The sequence below is a fragment of the Xenopus laevis genome, chromosome 8S (genome assembly GCF_017654675.1).
Source record: "Xenopus laevis strain J_2021 chromosome 8S, Xenopus_laevis_v10.1, whole genome shotgun sequence".
Lineage (NCBI taxonomy): Eukaryota > Metazoa > Chordata > Amphibia > Anura > Pipidae > Xenopus > Xenopus laevis.
In genome coordinates, this window is record NC_054386.1 from 42,287,622 (window position 1) to 42,309,083 (window position 21,462).

General features: G+C 36.9%; 1 protein-coding gene across 4 annotated transcripts in view; it reads left to right on the forward strand.

Annotated features, from left to right (window-relative positions):
• Positions 1 to 21,462, forward strand: part of dennd1a.S (DENN domain containing 1A S homeolog) — a 486,461-nt gene that overhangs the window by 330,225 nt on the left and 134,774 nt on the right. For all 4 annotated transcript variants that reach the window (XM_018232034.2, XM_018232036.2, XM_018232035.2 and 1 more), the window contains exon 13: positions 10,090 to 10,215. In XM_018232034.2, the coding sequence (XP_018087523.1) occupies positions 10,090 to 10,215 (126 nt within the window). The remainder of the gene's footprint in view (positions 1 to 10,089; positions 10,216 to 21,462) is intronic.

A 21,462-nucleotide genomic window follows, 5' to 3' on the forward strand; every position in this document is an offset into this window, starting at 1 on the left:
AGTCTGGCAATTTCAGGCCATTAAGTCTGACAAATATAATGTTGTTTAAAAATGTGTTAATAACAAGGTTATGTTTTGGTGAATGCTATTTTAACTCATTGGAATGTTTTTGTATGTGCCTGCTTTTTATGCAGTGATTATTATAGGAAGGAAGTTGAACTGTGGCGTTGTAGTGTTATTAAGCTGACTTAACACAAAACAATTTGCGCATTGGCATCCTCACAATTCAGACTTGTCCCCTGATTTGAACCCAGAGCTAACTATGGGTTCATAATGTGTTTAGGTAGTTTCTCTCTCGATGGGATTTTTACCCAATAGATATGTGACTTATCCTCAGGCAGATATTGATCATGTAAGCTGTTCTTTTGGCCTCATACACTGATGGGTACCTTTCCGATGTGTCTAAGTCAGCAGCCAATGTAGGTCCATGCATGGCTAGCTTTAGATTTTACTGAGGCTTTGTTTTACCATACCTCATCATGCATGTATTGTAAGGAATCATAATCATACAACCAAGATGCATAAAGATATATAAGAGTTCTGTAGTCTATATCACAGCAATTAGTTGATAACGGTTTTAGTTGAGAGTGAGAGTAATCCTGCACCCAGACTTAAGGGAGTATAGTTATTTTTCCATATGTTTTACAGTGGCAACGGAACCTGGACTGTGAAAACTTATCTTAGGCAGCCACTGCTTGGAAGCTAGAATTGCTTGGAATGCTCTAGTGTTCATGAACACAGCTAGTTAGTCCTCCAACATCATTCTTCTTTTAATGCAAACAAAATACATCTCTTTATTTGATAATAAAAACCTGCATTCACCTAGTGCAACTTCTACTTTAATATTTACTGCTGAACCATAAAAAAACAGACACCCAGACTATAGACTTTGTTCTATAACCTCAACATTGTGGCACTGAAACGGTAATCAAGATGCTCATATGAGAACATCACTCAACAATAAAAATCCCAGTCCGCCTAACCCAAGTCTCGACTCCTTCAGTTACATTGAGTGGGGAAATAATAGCTCATCTGAAAGCAGTTCCATTGTGCTGGCTCTTACTGAAAGCACATGACCAGGCAAAATGACCTGAAATGGCTACCTATACACCAAAATTGCGGTGGTTCAAGAATAAAAATGTAAATGCTAGATTGAATTACGTGTCATGCACACAGTGTAGTTTGTAATAAAAACTAGATAATAAAAATAAATAAATAAATGAATGAATAATAAATGAATAATAAAAATCATGATAGCATCCCTTTAAAGAACCAAGCAATATAAAAAAAATTTAGACCAGTTCTGTAATGTTTCAAAAAATTGCTCTTCGTCATACTAGCTTTTTAAGTTTTTTCTATTATAACAAGCTTAAAGAAAACAAACTTAAAAAGAAAGGAGCATTATGACTTGAATGACAGGCCCAAAGGTATTTTAGCAGCAGCCCCCAACTTGGTTCCTATGCATGAATTAGATGGGTAGAGGTAGGAACACCAGTGCTCAGAAATCCCTTCAAGGACATTAACATACAAGTTAATTTCAAGGTGAGCAGTCTCTTTAACACTTATATACACACAGAATATTGGTGGTGGGAGGCAAGTAACATTGGGGCAGTCACCACCATTGATGTCTGAACACTATAAAAAGAAATGTTGTTAGTCCTAAGTTAAAGTTTTGTACAGTGTTCTTGTCAAACGATCCATCTTGGCTAGCACCTCAAATAACATACCCTGTGATTGCCCATTCTATCATGAAATATTTTCCCATGTTTTACATAAGGCTGTGACCACAAGGTGTGACTGACTGTAATGAATCATGTTGCAATACATTTAGGCATTCATAACACCCTTGTTTTTCTTTGTTAAGCCAAGTTTGTGGTTTTATACTGCGCTGCCCTGAATCGGTTTTACTAATTATTCTTACAAGTATAAACCCTTCTTTGGAAAGAATTATTTGCTGTTTTGAGTGATACTCACAGTAACATCTACTGGTTTCAAAGCATACTTTAAATATGTGTTTAAAACTGTAATGGCAATAGCATGGAAGAAAAAAGTACAGGTGTGGGATCCATTAACCCAGAAACCCGTTATCCAGAAAGCTCTGAATTACAGAATGGCCATCTGCCTCAGACTCCATTATGCTGAAAACCACCAGTCCCCAGCATTCTGGTTAATAGGTCCCATACCTGTACTATTATATAAAATGTAACTTTATTGCACATATTTATGCAGTAGTGGCTGATATGCAAATGAATTTAGTTGTGATCTCCGTCCCTCTTTGTTGGTTTTCCTATGATTTTAACTACTATATTCTCACTCTGCAACCCATCTGTTCACCAGTGACCACCCCCCCCCCCCATAGATCTAGCTAAAGTTGGCCAAAGATTTTTTCCCTCCTTAACATCCAATTTTAGTGCGATCCAACAAATCTGCCAAATTATCAGGAGGTTAGTGGACACCCAAAGATAGTGCGTCTAAAGATTTTTCATCTGATATTGGTTAGAAAATATTCATCATTCACAGTGAAATCTATCCATTGTCCAATTGTTTGCAGGGACTAGCAGGCAGCTAGCCACAGTTCTCCTGGCTTCAACTAGACGATATTGCTTAAAATGGTCGTTTTAGTTGACGGCCAAATCGTACATTTAAATTATATTTTCAGGATAAGCTTGGTCCTACGATATCAAAAAGGTGTTTCAAACTTAACATCTATGGCCACCTTTAATTTTACCCTTTTACTCACAGCATTTTCATTTTTAGAACTATGTGTTATATTCCTCTGACTTGTATAATCCTCTTTTACTCTACTCCATTATTTTTTTTCTGTTTTTTCTTATAATTCATCCCCCTTCCCCCTCATCTGTCCTACCAATATGCAATCTGTTATGAGCAGAGCCCTCTGGTCCTCTTTTAACTCTGTAACCCTTATTTGTTAAGTTTGTGTAAAGTCACCTTTTATTTTTTTTATAAATGAATGTAAAGTGTTGCATAGGTGTCGCTATAGCAATAAATCATGGTGTCGCTATAGCAATAAATCATGATAATAATGATAATTTGCTTCTTTGATGCAGTTGGTGATTAAGTGGGGGGCCAAACTGGACAGTTCAGACTTTAGTGTAGTTCAAGTTTAGATGTTGGCATTGCCATCAGATAATCCAATTAACATAATGAACACGTTTGATATGTTGTTTTGTTGATTCCCTGCACCCGTCAAGGGTATTTCCGTAATAGTCCATTGTTGCCATCCTCCTAGGCTTCTTCCATCTTTCATCTTTCAGGTCTAGGCAGGTGTATGTGCAGTAGCGTGAAAGCCAAACTTAGACACGAAAAGCCCACTTTTTCAGTTACTGCACATGCGCCTCCCGGGGCTCAAAGAAATAAATTCAGAAAAGGAAGATCACTTCTAATGAGCTAGTGCAGAAATACCCAGACTGGTGCAGTTTTCTGCAAACAGGAGCATCAGCTTGAGGTATCAGGTAAGCAATTATTATCACTGGGGATGCTTAACATTTTAGCACCCCCATGGGATTATACTTTAAAGGAACAATAACTTCAAACAATTAAAATGTGTTAAAGTAATAAAAATATAATGCAGTGTTGCCCTGCATTGGTAAAACTGCTGTGTTTGCTTCAGAAACACTACTATTGTTTGTATAAATAAGCTGCTGTGTAGCAATGGGGGCAGCCATTCAAAGGAGAAAAGGCTCAGGTTACATAGAAGATAGCAGCTAAGCTCTGTAGAGCATAATGGTGTTATCTGTTATCCACTATTTAACCTGTGCCATATAGTCTTTTTTCAGTTTCCACCATTGCTACAAGCGCTTGTTTATATGAACTATAGAAGAGTTTCTGAAGCAAACAGGTCAGTTTTACCAGTACAGGACAACACTACATTATATTTTCATTACTTTAAAATACTTACATTTTTTGGTGTTACTGTTTTTTATGTTTGCTTTGAAAAATCTAAGTTAGTTATTATATAATTGCTATATTATATGCATTTTTATGCTTTGCATCTTGGTTTCAGGCTTAAATAATTAGATACCATCATGCACTTATAGCTCCTTCAATATGGTATCTCCCTTTTATAAACAAATGTGTACATACGGAGAAGCAATGTTCTGCATACATACTAAGTTATTCCATAATGGTATATATTTTTAAAACTCAAAAGATTTCTATTTTTTGCTGACTTCTGTATTTTGTTTTTTACTGGTAACTTGTTGTCTCTTGAACAGCCTGCAGTGTAGATGGATCTTGAAGTGTTAATTAAATACTCCTGGCGCTGTTGAATAATAAATAGTTTTACTAATTGCACTTGCAGAAAATTTGCTGAAACATCATTTTCCAACAGGTTAATGAAACTTGGTCATCAGAAGCAATGCTGGAAAGATATAGTTTAAAGACAGTTATTTAGCCAAAAGCAGATGCAATTTTCTTTTTTCTCCTAGACTCCATATCATCAATATTAAGGTTGTCCCAGTTAATTTTTATAGAAGGGCACTTTTAATCAGAACCCAGTATAATGCCTGCCCTCTCAGGGGTATCCACGGGTCTTGGTAGTTAAATTCTCCTGGATGAAACTTTTAAGAAACTTTAAACTTCATATATAACCTTATGGGACATATTTATCAAGGGTTGAATTTTGAATTAAAAAACTTCGAAATTCGAATTCAAAAAGACCAACCGAAATTAAGTCAAAGTCTTTTTTGGTCGAATAGGTCAGTTTTCAATCTAATAGGTCTGTACTCAGCTGAATTCCAATCGTACGAATCGAAGGAATATCGCATTCGATCGAGTTTGATTCAAAGTTTTTCCCAAAAACCTTTGATTTTTCAAAGTCAACCAATTGACTCCAAATAGGTTCTAGGAGGTCCCCCATAGGCTACAACAGCAATTCCCGCAGGTTTTAGATGGCGAATGGTCGAAGTCGAATTTTGAAAGAGACAGTAAGTGATAAATTTTGATATTCGAATTTTCACATTTTTTTCAAATTCGAATAGAATTTGGACTATTCCCTAGTCGAAGTACACAAAAAATAGCCCGTAATTTTAATTTTTTATTCGAAAATTTGCCTTGACCACTGATAAATCTGCCCCTATATGTTGCATCAACTAGAACAATACACATATTAAATTCCTTTTTTCCATTATATGACCAGAGTTCAATTTTGGATTCTCCATTTCTGTAGCATATAGTATGACACAAAAACATTCTTGAGGGACATTTGTTTCCACTGCAAGTTTCTCCACTCCTGACCATTCTTTAAATCAAAATTAGACTGTAAGCTCTACAGGGCAGGTACCTTCCTTGAAAACAGAAGAATTAATTCATCAGCTTAAAGCTTATTATTATAGGACATGACTAATAATTTTGCTTTTTAAAATTAATCTTTTTTAAAATGCATTAATATTGTTTCCATCTTTCAGTTTTTTATAGTAGCGGCCTTGTAAGACACATGGGTGAATTTCTAAAGCAATACAATTTGAAATCTTAGATCAGTGATCCCCAACCATTGGCTTGTGAGCAACATGTTACTCACCAATTCCTTGTATGTTGCTCCCAGTGGCCTCAAACCAGGTGCTTATTTTTGAATTCCTGCCTTGGAGGCAGGTTTTGATTGCATACAAACCAAGTGTTCTGCCAAACATGTAAACTGCCTGGCTACCAAATAGCCAATCACAACACTTATTTGGCACCCCCAGGAACATTTTTCATGCTTGTGTTGCTCCCTAACTAATTTTACATCTGAATGTTGCTCACAGTTAAAAAAAAAAAAAAATACAGGGGACCCCTGATTTAGATGATTAATCTCACACCAGGAGCCAGTGGTGGATTAATGAGATGTGGTGCCCCTAAAATACATATACATCCCACTTCCTTCTAGACTACTGCTGGGTCCGTATGCGTGCATTTCCAGGCAAGAGTGCGCCCAAGCTCTCTATGCCAGGTCAGCTTGGAGTGCACCAGTGATATCACTGGATCTGTATGCATCTGAAAGCAGGCATTCTCCTTGTCTGCATTCTTCTCCCAGCAGGTGCACCCGATCGTATCAAGCAGTGCAAATAGAAGTAAAAATTAAAAGAAAAGAAAATAGAAATAATAATTGAAATTAAAGCTAGATTGGTCCACTAGCCTAGAGCCTAGGGAAGCCCAAGCATTAATAAGCTGCTGCCAGGAGCTGTAGTTTTGACCCGTTCTGGGCATATTCTCAGACAGGTCAGACTGGGCCATGGGTTACCAGGAAAAAAAACAGGCTCTTGTGGGCCCAGATCTGCACCCTGCGCTTGTTTTTCCTGCCACGACCTCCCTTGTTTGGACAGGTCGCGACAAACCCTTGCTTGTATGCATGCACATATGGGGTGAGGCGAGGCGCAGTCTGACCTTGTTCTCAGACCTTAACTGAAGTCTGCTCTAAATGTATCCAGTTTCTATTTTAAAAATAGTTTTTGTTTTGTATTAATCTGTAGTAGACATGTTTCCCTTACTTCAGCTAACACATTATAAAGCACTAATTTTGTGCATCTCGTGTAAATACAGGAAGACTTTCTGTTTTCACTTTGCACACACATAGTTATTACCTTGTGCATCACACTGCATATACACCACCATCCTGCTTATGTTTTTATATATATTTATGGCAGATATAACTGCAGCACTGAATGAAGGAAGCAAAGAAATTATTAATTGTCACAATTACAGCAGGAGCAGGTTTTGCGACCAAGGCTTTAAGTCTGCATGTGGGAAAAGGTGTCCGGTTGATATTTGATCAGTCTCAGCGAGTGATCATTCACCCTTTTGTGTAAATGCTAATAAGATCATTAGAAGATCTTATACACCTCACCTGACTTTGTGAATACAAAGTAATTATACACCTCAACAATGAAAGAGAAAGGCCGTCAAAGGTTAAGTGTGTAATGATACCAAGATGGACTGTTTCTTGAAAAGACAAAAGCATATTTGGTGATATTCTTCAAAGGATGGCAATGTCAGTGGTTATTTTCCACTTGTATGGCATAGAAGTGATGTTTTTTTTAGTAAACAGTACCTTATCTTTAGCTGTTCTAATCCAAGAATGTTGCCACACATTGAGTAGCTGCACGCCATTGATTTTTATTGGCATGCATTGAACATTTCACATGAAGAAAGGTCACAAAATAAACTCACCAAGTATAGGAGCAGCTTTAGGTGCACTGCCCTGAACCTTCAGCTAAGGGAATGGATCCAAACCACAATGTATTAGAGCAGGCACTCAAGGACCATTCCTTGATTAATATAAATTAATATAAATTTATATTAATTATATTTATTTGGTCCTTAAGACATGACCTTAAGAGTTTCATATCATAGCAGAAACTTAAGGGGTTATTTATAAAAGTCCAAATGGCAAAAACTCGAAAATTTCAAAACATTTTTTTACTATATCAACATTTTTTGTGAAAAAAAACAACTTAAATTTCTTGGTATTTATTTATTTATTTGTATGATTCAAATTCTCATATATTTTTGAAAAACATTTTGAATTTTTCCTGCGCTGGGTTTTTTCGGGAAAATGTAATGATAAATAAGGGAAAATAACCCGTACAGATTTGATCAGAGTATATTTTAGAGAATGAGATATTTTCGGATTTTAATAAATTGCCCCATTAATTATAGGCCTTTGATTAAGTATCTGCCATGATATGAAACGCATAAGGCCATGTCTCAAGAACCAAATAAATATACTTGAATTTTAACACTGTAAAAATCTTTGTGGAGAAATGGTCCTTGACTGTCTGCGCAACTACATTACGGTATGTATTGAACATTGCACATTACATTTAACCCCCCCATTTCGATATAATACTGTACCCTTACGGTACCCTTATTTTGATGTGATTTTCATATTGTAATTTACAATTGGCAACAGATATTCTGCAAAACAGCAATTTACAGTATGTGGCTCTTCATCCATTGTTCGGTACAAAGTTCATTTGCTGTCAATACTTGCGTCTGTTAATGAATGCTGGAAGTAGTAGCTCAGCAACAGCTTATGGAGCCACATGTCATGGATTCTTATGGATTTTGTCTTGCTTTATAAGTGAAATTTAAATAAGACTGTTGATACAACAGGCTGTCTTCTATGGTAATGGTGCATTAAATTATAAGTTATGGATTCCACACTCTCTTTTATGCTGTTTTCTTCTTCAAATGATACCAAAACCATTGGCATGGAAACTGATCTATATTACCCTAGCACCTTAGGTTAATTATGACTGGATACAGTATTTACTGAAAAATAATCCTGCATTATCATAATGGTGTGTATCTCCATTGGCATATTGCTTTTGTTAAAGGTTCAAAATGTGCTCTTGCTTAATTAAAATAACCTTCAATGGTATTTAAACAGTGATGGGAAAAAGCCTCTACATCATCAGTTTGCTCCATCCATATGAACTCTTATAGTAGTAAGTGTAGTAAGCATTTCTGATGTGAAATAGCATTTTCTTTTTCAAAATACAGTGCCTTTTTGTAAAGAAAGCAAGAACGCTTTAAATGCAACTAAGCTGGACAAAATGTAAATGGTTTTGATTTTGTGGACTTGTATTTTAAGACTAGGGGAACTGCTTGTGGGAAGGAATCAAAGTAAACATTAAGGGGCAGATTTACTAAGGATCTAATGGCAAATTCTAATTCCAATTGAATTTTCAAAAAAAAAAAATTTTTTTGGTCAAAAATTTGAGATTTATCACACCTTGACCCTGGAAAAAGTTCTAATTGACCTATTCTTCACCTAAATCCTGTCGAGTTCAAGGGACCTCAGCCATTGACACTGACTACATTATCTATTTGAAGATGTTAATAGTGGTGACATGCCACTATTCTATTTTTGAATATTTTGAACTATTTAGACGTTCAAAATTTAATAGAGTTTAAAAAAAATTCACATTACTCTAAAATTCAACCATTGATAAATAACCCCCTAAAAGATGAATATGTGTAAGTAATTCTATTTATGAATATATGATATGTTATATTAATACCCAAATTGATGGATTATATTAATAACCAAGAGCCATGAATATCTTGTAGAATATATTTTTTTATAATTGGTACTTAGTGATATCATCAGTTATAATTGGTGCTTAGTGATGTCATCCTTGTCACATGACTCACAGAAACTTGTGTATTATAATTAATAATGTAGCCCTGTTGTAAAATATGAGGATATCAGAAGTCACCTTGGAATTGTGTATTTTCTATATTGTCCATAAAATGTGTTGGTTATTCTAATCCAACTAAAACACCAAAACAGTTCCTATACTTACAATATGCGCAAAGGGTGGTCATGTACAGCTTTGCTTAGTTTGGAGGGGAAGAACTTGCCATGATCTCCGCCGAAGTGAACTCATATAATTACCTAACCTCACTAATGTAACCAAATGGAAGTAAATCCAAATAACAGTGTTCCAAAATCTAGTGGAAAACTATTATATTTCCAGTTTGCCTCAAGTTAAAAAAAGAGCAGATGGACCAAACCAGGTATCAGTATTGAACTAAGGCATTTTTATCCAGAACCTTGTATTTTCTCACTTGCCAAGAAGTCATCCAACCATTTTTTAAACTATCTAAGGTATTGTGTCAATACCAATGGTTCAGGTAGAGCAACAGTCACTTTTTCAAACTCTTTTTGTGAAACCTTCTTAAGGGATACCATCATGCCCTCCAGAAAGATCTGCTGATGAATAAATTTATTGTATTGTCAGCTAGTATAAAGTGACTAAACTCACTCTTCCACAATGTAGATCAGTCAGATGTATCCATCTTACCACTTATCCTTGTTCTCTTTGTTTTTGCAATATGTATGCCCATTTATCTCATGTTCTCTTGCTTCCTCAACCAAGGTGATCTTCAAATGTGTGAAGCTAATGTTTTTTCTGGGCTTGCTTTCAAGGGAGAGACTATGGTCCAAGCAGAATCTGTTTAATTTAAAAGTAGATCTGTGTTATATGTTATTTTGTTAATGCTAATTATCTATGATAATAATTTTAAGAAGGATTTTGTTGGTTTTGCACATTTCATGTTATTAACCTTCTGGTCTTTGCATTACAGGTCTCTGCATTGAAAAATCGTATTAGAAAAATGTCCACAACCACTGGAGATGGAGTGGCTAGGGCTTTCCTGAAGGCCCAAGCATCTCTGTTTGGTAGCTACAGAAATGCACTCAAAATTGAGCCAGTAAGTTAAAACTTGTTTTTTAAAGTAAGATTTGTTTTAGTTGTTCAACGTTTAGTATGATGTAGAGAGTGATATTCTGAGACACTTTCAGTATCTATTTATAATTTTGCCATAAAAGTATTTGCCTGTTGCTTTTACATTACCTTTCTTACTACCATGTTCCTCTATGAGGGGGCGGCCATATTTGTGCAGCAGTAGTCTGTTGGCATTAGAAACTCTAACTGACAGGTGAAGAAGGGACAGTCAGGTTGGCAAAACAGTCAGGTTTAGGAACTTCAAGTGACAATTACTTACAAAAGCATAAAAAAAACTATCAGCGAACAACAATCAACATGACCTATAGGTAACTTTTAATGTAGATAATATTTTGAAAATATTTTTTTTTTCAGTATCACTTTAAGGGGGTTATTTATCAAGTTCCGAAGTTATCTCAATATAGGCTGCTACAAACTCCACTCTAACCTGCTCGGGCTTTTAAAACGTTTATTTATTATTACATTTTCCCGAAAATTTGCTTTGCGGGAAAAGCTCCCCGAATTTTCCCCGAAATCTCAGAATTTTTCGGAGTTTTCACCTGAAAGCTCAGAAAATATTGTGAAATTGCCCGAAAACCCCGACACAACCAAAAATCAATGGGACAGTTCCCATTGACTTTTATGCAACCTCGACAGGTTTGAGATGCCGTGTTTTTATATTTGGGGTTTAATAAATACCCGAAATTCCCCGAAATCTGAGAAATTCGTGATTTTTTTTTTTTTTTAAATCAGACTTCACAAATTTTTCAGATTTTGGGTATTCGGAGCTTAGTAATTAACCCCCTTAGTCTATAGAGGTATGTATGTATATACAACATTTGCACAACTTTTTGGCCAATTTTTCCTATTCTTCAGATAACACTTTTGTACTATTTCTCAGCTTTATTGAGATCAGGGCTTTGACTGGGTCATTGGAGGACATTCATTTTTTTTCATTACTGAGCCATTCCAAAGCTACTTTGGCCTTATGTTTGGGATAATTGTCCTGAACTTCCTCCCAAGATTCCATTTTTTAGAAACACATTATTTTTCAATATTTTACCTGTATTTTGTAAAATTCTCAGGGCCAATCTCAGCCTCTGTACCGCAGCTTTGAGTAGCCAATCTCCATTCTGTACTATGGACTGTTAGAGCTCTGTGACACTGCTGAGCTTTAAATGAGAATGCAGGTTAAAATTAAGTAAGCTTTATCAAAAAGGTCTATATTAATATACCAGTAAACCCTCAAAGTAATGATGCTCTGGGTCCTCTGTCAAAATAAATACTGCATTTCTTTACTTCTGTTGTGTTCACACATGGGCTTCTGTATCAGACTTCCTGTTTTCAGCATAAACATCCAGGGCTAGGGCTTGAGCATGTTTAGTGTGTTCCTCTCTTCCCCCTCCCTGCTGCAATCTGAGCCCAGAGCTATGAGTGAGCAGGGAGAGACTCGGGCAGGAAGGGATATCACAACAAGCTAATATGGCAGCTACTATCCTAAACAAACAGAGAGAGCTACTAGAGCTGTTTACTCAGGTATGGTAAAGCATTCTACAGAATAAAATATACTGTTATAGCTTGCACTATTATGGGTAATCTATTGACAATAAACTGCTTTGGTAGCTTCCTTCTCCTTCTCCTAACAGATTAACAAACACTATGCAAGTTTAAAAATGATAAGTAAATCACATCTGTTAGTCAATGTCATTAGAGCTTGAAAATATACATAGGGATAATACTGCACCTAACTTTCACTTTATGCTTTACATTTTTTTTACTTTTCCAAACTCCAAATCTTTGGTTATGTATCATACAGATGTGCAGCCATGTTAAATATCCTCTTGAGGGTGAAGAGTTTATCTTTCCTCTTTTTGTGTGCATTTTCTAGCTCATACACCATTTAATATTCATTCCATTCATATTTGGTTATAGTACACTACAAGAAATGTCTGAAAAAGAACTGATAGCTGAGTTTATTGCCCGCATGTATATTATCACTGGCATTGATTTGTTATTGCTGGATTTGAGTAAATCCCTTTTTTACCTCTTTCATATTGTGTATTTCCATTGTTATTCTTTCAGAAGTATTTGTGCATTTCATGGGAACTATGTTTTACAGGGAGCTCAGCACATTCAATTCCAATTATATTTCTGTTTTATTTTTTTATTAAGCTTCAGCGTTGGTTGATACCATCTGGCCTCGGCTTTATAGACAGATGTTGGCTGCTGTGGCACCTGCAGGGTTAATCAGTGACCTGCTGGGGTTGCACATATGCACAAACTAAAATAACTTCTATTAATGTATTGAGTTCACTTATGGAGTTTGGACCCTATTTGGCATCTATAGATGTAACTGCTCCAAATGTTTTCCAGGCATTTTTTTCCCCAGTCTTTTTTTTATTTAGGGGTACAGAGGGTAGTAACCTGCACTAGTTAGTCAAATGAACTCATCAAAGTATTGGGTTGGGGTCATATACCTTTATCCCTTGTGTTCCATCTTGAAATTAGTCATATGGGTATCGAAGTATATATTAATTTGTATTAAATCAAAAGACATATTAAACTTAAATGTCTTACCTATAATGTCAGCATGACACTTCCTACAGCTATGTTATTACCAGTGGCATACCTAGATGTCTCCGGGCCTCACTGTAAAAGAACTTCAGAGGGGCCCAAAACACACTTCAACCATATGGCCACAACTCGACTGGCTTCCGCCCGCCCAGCCTCCCACCTCTCGGCCACTTGCTCAGGTTCTTTCCCTTTCACCTGCCTATCCTCCCTCCTTCTTGCCTGTCCATCCTCCCTCCCTCTCACCTACACATCCTCCTTCCCTCTCATCTGCCCATCCTTCCTCCCTCTCACCTGCCTATCCTCCCTCCCTCTCACCTGCCTATCCTCCCTCCCTCTCACCTGCCGATCCCCCCTCCCTCTCGCCAGCCTGCCCTCCCTCTCACCTGCCCATCTTCCCTCCCTCCCTCCCTCTCACCTGCCCATCTTCCCTCCCTCTCACAAGTGTTTTTTTTTTCAAGCTATAGATGAAAAAGACCCCGCGGAATGGGTTCTACATAGTTTAAAGAAAGGGTTTTGATGCTTTCTTTAGCAGCAAGTTAGGAAATATCAAACTACTGGTCCAATAGTAGTAATATTAGTCCACAGTAGTGTTTCTGTACCCCTTGCTGCCCTGATGTGGTCTTTCCTTTGCCGCCCCACCTCGCCACCCATGCTTATTTTCAGAGGCTATGTTGTAGGTAAAGGGGAGGAGATGCAATTACACTCTCTGCACTAGAACAGACAAAATTCTGATTTAAAAATCAAAAGTTTAGGTCTTAAAGTTACCAGAAGTGTTTTTATATATTTTTTATATTTCATATTTATTTATTCTAATAAAATTTTTTAAAAAAAAGCAAAGATCTATAGAATGACTTATTCTAAGGTCTTTACAGCAGTTTAATAGTAGAGGGGAGAAAAATCATATTTATTATGAAGAAATTGATGAATTCATAAATAAATACATGTTAATTGTTTAGCTATTTTGAGGGCATTAGTATTTTTTTTATTGTTGGCCAATATAGGTATCACTTCTACAATAATTTTTGTATTTGTTTGTTTTTTTATTTGTTATTTTTGCTACTGGCTAACACAGTACCACTGTTTTTGTTTTGTGCTCATCAGAAGAAAGAAATGCAGCCAGTTGCATATTGTGAGCTCTCTCTTGTCTTCGTGGTCTTTCCAAGACTGGCACCTAGTGGTTAGCTGGAAGACATCATTTCAGAGTACAGTGCTTTATATGTGGGCTGTGATAGCTTGGTTTTCGAGGGACTTCCAGGAAGTTTCTTAACTTAACACTTAACAGGGTTTTATAGCCATTGTTTTAATTAAAAAGTGGATACAGGTGGCAAGCCAGTTCACTTTTGACATTGATATTGTAGTAGTGTGATATTTGTGGGCTGCAGCTTCTATGTTTCTAATTAATACATTTATTCTCTCAGTCTACCACTTTGACCATTATTATGCTTGTGAGAAGCATGAGGCCTTCATGATTTGTATGTTCTTATTGCCTTAGCAATTACCTTATTCCATGGAGCCACACTGGTGCATGTGTAGGTCACTTATATCCTTATATATAGGGTATGGTTGTGGTTTATTAGATACTCTGTGATACATTTTTGGGGGGGCTCACAGCTTAAAGGAAAACTATACCCCCAAAATGAACACTTAAGCAACAGATAGTTCATATAATATTAAGTGGCATATTAAAGAATCTTACCAAACTGGAATATATATTTAAGTAAATATTGCCCTTTTACATCTCTTGCCTTGAGCCACCATTTCATGATGGTCTGTGTGCTGCCTCAGAGATCACCTGACCAGAAATACTTCAACTCTAACTATAACAGGAAGAAGTGTGGAAGCAAAAGACACAACTCTGTCTGTTAATTGGCTCATGTGACCTAACAAGTATGGTTTGTTTGGTATGTTTGTGAGTACAGTGAATCCTACGATCCCAGGGGGCAGCCCTTATTTTTTAAAATGGCAATTTTCTATTTAGGATTACCCAATGGCACATACTACTAGAAAAGTATATTATTATGAAAATGGTTTATTTACATGAAGCAGGATTTTACATATGAGCTGTTTTATGCAATATCTTTTTATAGAGACCTACATTGTTTGGGGGGTATAGTTTTCCTTTAAGTAAGGAAGTTCTATTTTTCCACGTAGTTACTGGTTATCGACAGCCTAACTGGAGAATATACAGTATAAGGTAAGTGTGTTTAGAATTTTCAGGGATACACGCACATAGTCTGCCAACACATAGCGGGGGTGTTTTTTTTTTCCATAGAAAAGAACAAATATAGAGAGGCCATACGTTTAGGCTTGAAAATCAGAACTTTCACTCGAAGCAAATAACCCTTTGTCTTCTTGAGGTCAATCTCTAGACATTTTGGGTCCCTGAAAAATAATGTGCTCTGGGCCCAGCAATATCTAGTTACAACACCGTTGCCCTCTAATCTCAAAGGCTATAGTTTTGTGTATATATGTGTGTGGGTATATATATATATATATATATATATATATATATATATATATATATATATATATATATATATATATATATATATATATATATATACTGTGTTTAAAACTCAACTGTGTATCTTGTTAGTGTCTAGTGCTCACATAAAAATTACTATGCTAATATTTCAACAATCACAGGTCTAAAAACATACATCTGGTATATCCCCAAAAAAATCAGTCATATATATATATATATATATATATATATATATATATATATATATATATATATATATATATATATATATATATATATATATATATCCCTGTGGGGCCTCCCTATAACCCTCCAAAATATCATATTAACACGGTTATCGCAATGTCTAAAGTCCATGTGTCCCTGCCTCAAAATTATCTTAATGGTAAAAAACAGTTAAATTGTAAATGGGCATTTAGGCCTCTGGGTGCCACACAGTCTAATTCGTATGTCCAAAAGGTTTCCCTCTGTAACAGTAAACTGTCGATATCGCCTCCTCTAGGTGAATTCGGTATATGGTCTATAGGCATACACTTAAGAAGAAATGGAGTGTTTCGCCTGTAGCCAGTGTTGAGCCACAGGTTGTTTAGAGATATCTTGTTTTGGTTCAGTCTGTGTATTCTTTTTAGGTTTGGGTTCCAAAGCAGCCCTGATAGAGGCCCGGTGCATGCTAATACGCTCCTTTAGTTGTCTGCATGTTTTTCCGCAGTACAACAGTCCGCACTAACATTTAATAATATACACAACATTCTTGGACGTGCAGGTTAATCTATGTTTGACAAAATAAGCTTTCCCATTGTGCGGGTGAAAAAAGTTTTTACCAGTTATTAATGTGCTGCACACACACTTGTATACACCAGTCTTAGTTTCCATTCTGGATGATCCAGAGACATATTTATTTGCTGGATCTGTTTGTGTTAGTATTTCCCTTAAGTTTCTGTTCCGTTTATATCCAAAGGAAACGCCATCACTTATCATTGTAGACAGATCTGGATCGGCCAATTCTGTAAAACAGATTTTTTAATCAAAGGAGTATGTGGGTCATATGTAGTCATATAAAACAGTCTCCCCGCTTTTTTACAATCGACTTTTTTCACGTTTTTATCTTGCTGCATATGACCGTGTAATACCGAAAGTCGATCTAGCGACATGGCCCAAGACTTAACCTCCTCAATTAGTTTATACAGATAGCCCCTCTGTAGAAAACATTTCGCCATATGTATTAGTTATTCCTCTCTTTCTTTCATATCATTAGTAATCCGTACTACCCGCAACATCTGGGACTTCGGTAATGAATGTAAAAGGTGTTTTGGGTGGCTACTTTGATAGTGTAATAAAGAATTTCTATCAGTTAGTTTCCTGTAAATTTTAGTATGCAGTTCTCCCGTGTGTTTATACACAGTCAAATCCAAAAAATCTATTCTTTCATTATCATAATGCAGCGTAAAACGTATGGTGCTATTAATGGTATTAAGATCATTCCGAAGGCTCTGGAGCTCATCCTCTGTCCCAAACCACAAAAAAAATATCATCGATGAACCTTCTATAATATCCACCAAAATTACGGAAAAGGGGGTGACCCAAAATGTACATCTCATAAGTATACATAAATGTATTTGCATATGTAGGGGCCACATTTGACCCATAGCTGTTCCCAGTAATTGCAGAATACAGTTATTTTCAAATTTGAAATAGTTTTTGTACAGTATGAAACGTAATAGTGTAATAATAAATTCAATTGGAGGGCCATCATATAATTCATTGTTCATCATCATCCCTTACCGTGCACCTGGGTTGACACAAGCAATCGAGTGCTGTTCTTTGCTCTGAAATATTATGTATAGTTTTTACATAGAGACGCACACCATTTTTTCTTAGTGAATCAGCTAATATTTATTTGCATAAGTCTGTGTTCCAAATGCAAATAAATATTATCTGATTCACTAAGAAAAAATGGGGTGAGGCTCTATGTGAAAGCTATATATATATATATATATATATATATATATATATATATATATATATATATATATATTTTTATATATACATACACACACAAACACACACACACAAAAAAGAACCGCACTCTCAGGACTTGATCAAGGTGTAGAAAAATCTAATAAATGTTTAGAAATAAATATTTATTATTTTCTACACCTTGATCAAGTCCTGAGAGTGTGGTTCTTTTTTTTCTTTTTTGTATTTCTACATGATATATTTAACCAGTGCACCGGTATATAGTTGTTTTTTATATATATATATATTTATATATATATATATATATATATATATATATATATATATATATATATATATATATATATATATATGACGTTTCGGCTAATCCTATAGCCATATATATATATATATAGATAGATAGATAGATAGATAGATAGATAGATAGATAGATATAGATATAGATATAGATATAGATATAGATATAGATAGATATATATATATATATATAGCTTTCACATAGAGCCGCACACCATTTTTTCTTAGTGAATCAGATAATATTTATTTGCATTTGGAACACAGACTTATGCAAATAAATATTATCTGATTCACTAAGAAAAAATGGTGTGCGTCTCTATGTAAAAACTATACATACAGATGAAGCCACTTTGATTTGTGAGTTAAATGCATCATGACTCAGGGTTAATTGAATAAACTGTGCTATCTAAAGTCATCTTAACTCATTTAATGCATTTAACCTTTTCATTAGCATACCAAAGCACCATTGTTCACAATGGTGAATGCTTTAATTAGATGGGATGTTGTGATGCAGTTTTCTGTGTTAAATGAGATAAATGGGATATCTGTGTTTAGTTATTCTGTGTCAAACAGACAAACCAAAGTGGCTGCATCTGTAATATTTGAACCAGCACCCACATCTAAGAAATCCGGATCCGAGTGCGGCTGCCTACTCGTGTTGGTTGCCTGGGTGCTATCAGCAAAGAGAGTAAGATATTCTGGAAAAAGGCGAGCACTCACAGGTCATAAGATGACGTTTCGGCTAATCCTATAGCCATATATATATATATAGATATATATATATATATATAGATATAGATATAGATATAGATATATATATACTAGACATTAAGCCCGTTAAATTAACGGGTGCTAGAACATGCACATGCGCAGTAGCGCAATCCCACGGTCACAGGGACTGGACGCTAATTCGCCAGAGACGGTCCGTGGGGCACATGCGCAGTAGCGCCAGAGACGGTCCGTGGGGCACATGCGCAGTAGCGCCAGAGACGGTCTGTGGGGCACATGCGCAGTAGCGCCAGAGATGGTCAGTGGGGCACATGCGCAGTAGCGCAATCCCACGGACACAGGGACTGGACGCAGAGACACTTGAACTTCATTATATAGGATAGGATTGTATCGACCCTAGTCTGTTCTATGAATGTATTGTTCTGCCGTACAAAACTGCATGCACCATTAGCACTTTACAAATAATAAACAAACGTACAATTCAAAACCCATGGGCCTGGATGAAACGTCGTGCCGCCGGCGTCGAAACGTGCAGGTGGCCCTTATGTGGCCTGGCAGCCTACAGGAGACTCTGTTTGGCACTATAGTTAGTTTTTATCCAATTAAAACTTGCTTTTAAGCCAGGATCCCCAACCAGTAGCTCATGAGCAACATCCAAGGGGTTGGTGAGTAACATGTTGCTCATGAGCTACTGGTTGGGGATCACTGGTCCAGATTAACACTGACAATAGTGAATGAGAGCCGGAGCAAAGGGACAATAGTGAGGGGGATGGGATTGGCAGTAATGAGGTGGATGATGATGAGGTGGGAAATAAAAAAAAAATGTTGGCTACTGGGGGTGAGGCTCAAATGGTAAAAACTGGCAATTGGTGAGAGGGAGGAGCTGCTGAGGGGGAACTGGCAGTTGTGGGGTTGATCCTGAGGTAGAAAATGGTCAGTGTGTGTGTTGGTTGCTGGGTGGTAAATAATAATGGCGCAAAGTAAACCAGTTCATAGAGAAAGGAGCAGTCACTGCGCAAAGGCAGGTGGGACACTTGTTTAGATGATGGAGACAATAGTGAGCGGGAAGAAGCCATTGCACATACAAATAATGACTGAGAAAAGCGAGGGAAAGTTGTAATGGAGAGCAGCACATCACACGCTGCAGGACACATTGTAACATGGCTCCCACGGGAGGCCCGGATCTGCTAGTGGACAATAGGTCACAGGCACAGAGCCCTATTCATTCCAGCAAAAATAACTTGGCCCACGTGGTATCTGCTCTGGAATCCACTCGCTGGGACTTGCCTCCGTTGCTAGGGGTTTCTAGCCCCGCCCCTACACAGCCGTCTCAGTCCGAGCTCGTTCCTCAGCTCTGATTGGAGGAGCGAATGTCGGATTTGTCAATCATGTCCTTATCTCCCGCCTACAATGCATGAAAAAAGGGGGCGTGGCAAGCATTTTCGGGGCGGGGGACGTTTCTTCAATTACTTCGCAGGCGGGGTGTGTCTTCGTCTCTCAGGGCTTTGAGTTGGAGCAATCGAGCTTGTAGGAGGCATCAAGCCCCGCCCATCTTTACTTCTATTGGTTGCTGTTTTGTACGGTAGGTGTATCTAAAGCAGCCGGGCCGATTGGAGATCCCGGATTGGAGGGGTCCCGGGGGAGGAGAGCATCATGGGCCGGCCGCGGATGTGTGAAGTTATCTGGGTCGCTGCTGTACTGCTCAGTCGGAAAGGAAACCATGGTATGTTGTCCCATCTCCCCTACAGAGAAATGCCGATATGTGTCTGTAGCCAGCGCAGCGATCATGTGCAACTGCCGCCACCGTACAGCTGCCAATTGCTTACTGCTCACAGCGGGGGTCTGGGAATGTAGTGTAACAATGGCATGGGGTAGGGGTACAGCTTGCTTCTTAGTACCCTCTGTGTCTTACATACACGATTGCTCCTGCTTTTATAATATATAGACATTAAGCCCGTTAGAACATATCCGTGGGGCACATGCGCAGTAGCGCGAACATATCCCTGGGGCACATGCGCAGTAGCGCAATTCCACGGACACAGGGACTGGACGCAGAGACACTTGGACTTTATTATATAGGATATAGATATATATATAGATATAGATATATATATATATATATAGATATATATATCTATATATATATATATATATAGAGCAAAAAAAGCCAGCACAGCTCGTTTAAAAAGTCTTGTTGCCTGGGTGCTAACAGCAAAATAGTAATGTATATCTGGAAACAGGCGAGCACACACAGGTCTTAATTGAAAAACAAAAGGTGTTTATTAAACAAAAAACTGACGTTTCGGCTAGCACTCTAGCCTTTCTCAAAGTGTATATATATATATATATATATATAGATATATAGATATATATAGATATATATATATATGTGTGTGTGTGTGTGTATGGGATCCGGAAACCCGTTACCCAGAAAGATCCGAATTATTCAAGGACCATTTCCCATAGACTCCATTTTATAGCAATAATCCAAATTATTAAAAAAGATTTTTTGGAAGCAAAACCAGCCTATTGTGTTTATTTAATGTTAACATGATTTTCTAGTAGACTTAAGGTATGAAGATCCAGATTCTGGAAAGATCCATTATCTGGAAACCCCCAGGTCCTGAGCATTCTGGATAATAGGTCCCATACCATATGTATATATTTATTTAGCTGAGGATCATTTCAACTTTATGATTAGTTGTCTTTTTTTTACCCTATATTAATTGTGGAACACTGTATGTATATAGTGCTTGAATTTGATGCTGAGAACTGCAGTGAATGTGTATGACAGCTACAGCCTTATTGTTTAATGTGTAGGGTTTTTAGGGCCTTATTGATATAGGTGTTTATGATTCATATCACCTTAAAAATGCATGTATATGACATATGCACCCAGCATATCCAAAGGGTGCAGAATCTGAGTAAAGCAACAATTTGACAATTAGAACCTTGGATAAACGTGGTAAGTTGAACCTAATGAATGAGTAGGGTGCATGGTACCTTACTGATACACGCATATACATAGAACATTAGCATTTTGTCACGTTTTATTCTGCTTTTCTTTTCAATTACTATTTCTGTGTGATTTATGGCTTTTATTCCAGGGCATAGCTGTAATTGAGAATGTGTGTGTGTATGCCTGATGTTTATCTGTGTGTGTTGTCACTG